The following is a 5,406-nucleotide window of genomic DNA, read 5'->3' as shown; positions in this document are numbered from 1 at the left end:
AATCCTTATATTGTTAAATTAAGTAAGTGTATATTGACATTCAAAAATTTAGTAGATGGAATTTGTTGAAGAAACTATACATTTAACCAAATTTATAACTTACCAGTAAGATGAATGACAGGTAAGCCTAAAATTACAAAGACACATGTTAAGCCTAAACTAATGTTGTAGTACAAAAATATATCACTAAAAATTAATTAAAAACCCTAACCTTACACAAAGTAGGTACAAATCTAACTAAATGTATATTATTGAAAACAAATAACTACAATTAATAATATTAATATCAATATATTCAAAAAGCCAGAACAGTATAACAACATGTCTGTCCAAAGTTGGAAGACCCAAATGTGTGGGTCACCAAACTCGAGGTCTGACAAAGGTCAACTCATATAATGATCAATATCCAATATTATAGTTGACAAATTCCTCAGTCGAGTACTACCACCTGAAGCCTAGGTTGTTGTGCTGGAAGTAAATGATAACATTTACAAAGTGGAAACATAAGCTTTGGTGAAAAAATAGAAAATATCTCCACTTTGTATGAATTTTCGAAAAATAGAAAAACGGGAAGAGTGCACACCAAAAAAAAAACATCTTGATTATAGCACTACCAGACAATAAGTGATAGTTGGGTAGAATCGAATAGATGAAGTCACATGTTTCAGGGGAGTGTGTCCCAATCCTATTGGTGGAGGGTTGTCGCATGATGATTTGCATGTGAAAAGCAGTTGAACCACATTGATCTTAGGGTACGTGGGAGCTTGAGGCTTGTGGCATGCGAAAAAAATTCCATATAGAGGGCAGCACTGAACGAGAATAGCTATTTATGTGAGAGGAGATAAGTACCTATTGGAAATAAAAACGTCTGTACAGTAACACTGCCAGTCATGAAATGATTAACATGTGCATTATTAGAGAGGGCACTTGTTATGATAGGGGTAGTGTCGCACTCCTATTGGTGGAGGGTTGCTGCATGATCATTTGCATGTATATATGCAGAAAGAAGGGGGTTACAAGGCTAGTGGGGAGCGCAACATTTGCACCAATAAAGGGCAGTACTAATCGAGAAAGCTTTTGGTGACAGAGGGTTAGATATCATATCAGAAATATTTTGTTTTGTTTTTTTGCACAATATTGAAGGTGATGTTTGTCAATAAGCATAAAAAACATTACACGTGTTATTTATTTTTTCACAAAACAACACTGATGGTTATATTTAACCCTAATTTATATATCTAAATGAACCCTCATGTTGTAATGAACAAAATATCGTGACCTTTCATTTAGATCTTCCACTGCCATACATATGGATAAACAAGTATTCAGGTTTATTTCTAGGTTCAAATAAAAAACAAAATGGCATGTTTTAATATTTCATCATTTATATGAAACATGAAAATGGTGACTATAAAGAAGTTCGAAAGATTTTCATAGTTGTGCAAAATGTCAAACTCATATAGCACTAATCATTTAAATGGGAACATATTTGTGTTAACAGCAGTTAAAAAGTTAGTTTTGGCCAAGGGACACCTTGACCTTTGGACTGAACATATAACTCAACTTGCTGCTGTAATTACTGCTACAGAGTAATATATTATCAAACAAGGAACACTTACTAAACACTGGTTGCAGTCTCTTCCTACCACATTTCTCTTGCAAGTACACTCTCCAGTAAAAACATTACAGCCATGATTGCCAATTGTACCAAAGGTGTTACAAGTGCATGCTAAAGAACAGAATTTACATTAATTTCCACAGATAATTTTTTAATGTTATTTCAATGAAACACAATACACTTTCTATTTCTTATTAATAATTTTGTTTAAATTTCCAAAATGAATGACATTTGTTGCTTCAGTCTAAAACATTTCTACTTATGGATAACTGAAAAATAACAAACAGAAACGTTTCTGGATAACTCAAAATTAGATAACAGTAACATTTCTTCTTATGGATAACTGAACATTAGTTAACAGCAACGTTTCTACTTATGGACAACTGAACATTAGCAAACAGAAACATTTCTATTTATAGAAAACTGAACATTATTTAACAGCAACGTTTCCACTTATGGATAACTGAAAATTAAATAACAGCAACGTTTCAATTTATGGATAACTGAACATTAGTTAACAAAAACGTTTCTACTTATGGACAACTGAACATTAGTTAACAAAAACGTTTCTACTTATGGATAACTGAACATTAGTTAACAAAAACGTTTCTACTTATGAAAACTGAACATTAGTTAATAAAACGTTTCTACTTATGAACAACTGAACATTAGCTAACAAAAACGTTTCTATTTATGGATAACTGAAAATTAAATAACAGCAACATTTCTGCTTATAGATAACTGAACATTAGCTAACAAAAACGTTTCTATTTATGGATAACTGAAAATTAAATAACAGCAACATTTCTGCTTATAGATAACTGAACATTAGCTAACAATAACATTTCTACTTATGGAATACTGAAAAATAATTAACAGAAACATTTCTATTTACGTTCACACCCATCTGGATTGTCAGAGATAAAATTCCAGTAGCCATTTTTACACTGATCGCATCGAACACCACCTACATTTCGCTTACAGTGACATGATCCTGCTTTTAATCCCACGGCAGGATCAGTATGAGAGTCACAAATACCTTCATCTAGGGAACCACGAGGATCACAATCACAAGCTACAGAAAGAAGGAAATACATAATAATTGGAAGGAGTATAGTGTGCAAAAGGATTTTTTTTCATGATTACAGCTCTAATAAAAGTTAAATAAATACAGATACTAATTTTATCCCATCAGTCTTTACTAACATACTATAGATTTCTAGTAAGAGAAACATATAATGGTATTTCAAACACTACTTGTTTGTTGTTTCTTGTTACCAAAGTTGACTTACACTCAATACAACAGCTCTTCAGTTAGATAAATAATGAAAATAGTCTTAAATATAAACGTCATTTTAACTAATATTTTGTGTTCTAATTCAACCACTTTTAGTAACTTTGGTATATGAAAAGCAATCTAACCACTAATTCAACTACTTTTTAACACTGTGGTTAAAAAAATATTGAATAGCTTTCCTGTTGAACTATAATGTTTCTTAAATTTAAGTTTTTGAAGTTGGTGAAATTAAGAAATTTATTATGAAACAAAAACATGAACAAATCTTGGGAAATAATTCAGAGTATATCACACTTTACAGAGTTATAAAATGCAGTATGAGGAATTGATCAAAACAACTGGGCAAAATTTCACATTTTTTATGTAAACTACTTAGGAGTCACCTGAAAGTAGTTTAGAGGACTGATAACATTATTAAAGGTACTTTTTATCTATGTTCTTTTGTGTGTGACTTTCATGTTATTACACACCCTGTAACCAATAAAGTCATGGACTCACAAACGATAGTTTAGAAAAATGTGTTTAAAAAGCCAATGGGATCTATATAGACTCCAATAAGTAATTCTATGATTTACACAAATAGTCTTGTTAAATAAACTCATTAAGTTAAAATACCTATAAACATGCAGTCAAAACAATAACATGACTAAGATAAAACAAAGTCTACTCTAAATTCGAGTAAATCAAGTAAATGACTGTTTTTATCTGTGAAATTTCTTTATGCATGAATGTACCAAATGATTTTCTTAATATGAATCTGATTCCACTTGTCTATCAAAGATCTACCGATAAACTTATTTAACAGGAAAATAAATACATACACAAATATATATGTTATTGCTGTCACGTAAAAGCCATGTATGTCCAAAAGCCCAACTTTCAAAATTCCGATAAATGGTTTCGAAACTACAATGTTAGGTTCTTATCCAATGATGGAAAACAGATGTGGAATGACATTTTGTGGGAACATTACTATGTAAAACACAAATAATGAAAAACAGACTTGTAGCAGTTTTGACACGACACTGATGATATAGTACAACATAATTTCCAAATATAACAACTTATACAACATTATAACATTGACATTTTGTGGGAACATTACTATGTAAAACACAAATAATGAAAAACAGACTTGTAGCAGTTTTCACACGACACTGATGATATAGTACAACATAATTTCCAAATATAACAACTTATACAACATTATAACATTGACATTTTGTGGGAACATTACTATGTAAAACACAAATAATGAAAAACAGACTTGTAGCAGTTTTGACACGACACTGATGATATAGTACAACATAATTTCCAATTATAACAACTTCTACAACATTATTTACATGCACACATTAAGTTCTTAACATTGTACAATAATTATGAGATATAGATTTCTAATCTGAATAGGAGGCACATCAAGCAGCTGGTGATGAAAATAAAAATATATAAACACTTTGTCTTCTTAACAGAATGGTACCACATTTCACAAGACTTGACTTACACTAACAGAATTGTACAACATCCCTCATGACTTGACTTACTTACACTAACAGAAATGTACAACATCCCTCATGACTTGACGTATTTACACTAACAGAATTGTACAACATCCCTCATGATTTTACTTACTTACACAAACAGAACTGTAAAACATCTCTCATGACTTGACTTACTTACACAAACAGAAATGTACAGCATCCCTCATAAATTGACGTACTTACACTAACAGAATTGTACAACATCCCTCATGATTTGACTAACTTACACAAACAGAAACGTACAACATCCCTCATGACTTGACTTACTTACACAAACACAAATGTACAGCATCCCTCTTGACTTACAATAACAGAACTTGAAGCTAGCTTTTATATACGGAAACATCTGTTAGCTGAGTTCTTGCACAGATCTTAAAATATAACGTTGATAAACGGAAACATCGGCTCACGTGGATACGTAAATCTTGAAAGTCGAGTTGTTCAAAACTTGAAAATAGCGTTAATAACTGAACCAATTGTTGGTTGAAATGTTGCAAAAGAAATATCTGCTGAAGCTTTTCGCCAGACATTAATCATAGCAGAACCGTCTGGAAAATGATCTATAAATAAATAAATAAACGTGGCAGGGGTTTAGTTTGAAGGAAGAGAGAACGAAGTTCTCTCTTCCCAACTGGGGTGCTCGGGAACGTTTGTTCCCCTTCAACCCCGCGCGTGTGCTGTTTTACTGCGTGAGTGTAGTTGCTCTATCGTGCTGAGGCGTTGTTAGTTCGAGAGATGTGGTCGGGAAGCCGTGCGGGCGTGTGGAAAGGCTCGAAACATCTATAGGAAATAGTACAGCTTATAAAATGAGTCAGATCAACGTAGGCCGGTAAAATAATCACTGATTGGCATGTCTTTTAGCCAATCAGGTAATGTCACAGACCTACTGAAGGATGTGTAAATTGTATAGGAATTCTTTTTGGCGGCAAAGGACAGGTGTATGTGTTTTA

The 5,406-nt window shown here is 32.3% G+C and overlaps 1 protein-coding gene across 3 annotated transcripts in view; it reads right to left on the bottom strand.

Annotated features, from left to right (window-relative positions):
• The window catches only part of LOC106462546 (laminin subunit beta-1-like), a 127,033-nt gene that overhangs the window by 66,116 nt on the left and 55,511 nt on the right, over positions 1 to 5,406 (bottom strand). For all 3 annotated transcript variants that reach the window (XM_013922482.2, XM_013922483.2, XM_022389847.1), the window contains 2 exons: positions 2,514 to 2,693; positions 1,620 to 1,729 (listed from right to left, as the gene is read on the bottom strand). In XM_013922482.2, the coding sequence (XP_013777936.1) occupies positions 1,620 to 1,729; positions 2,514 to 2,693 (290 nt within the window). The remainder of the gene's footprint in view (positions 1 to 1,619; positions 1,730 to 2,513; positions 2,694 to 5,406) is intronic.

Source organism: Limulus polyphemus, unplaced genomic scaffold (assembly GCF_000517525.1).
Source record: "Limulus polyphemus unplaced genomic scaffold, Limulus_polyphemus-2.1.2 Scaffold1195, whole genome shotgun sequence".
Lineage (NCBI taxonomy): Eukaryota > Metazoa > Arthropoda > Merostomata > Xiphosura > Limulidae > Limulus > Limulus polyphemus.
This window is presented reverse-complemented; position numbering and strand designations above follow the sequence as displayed.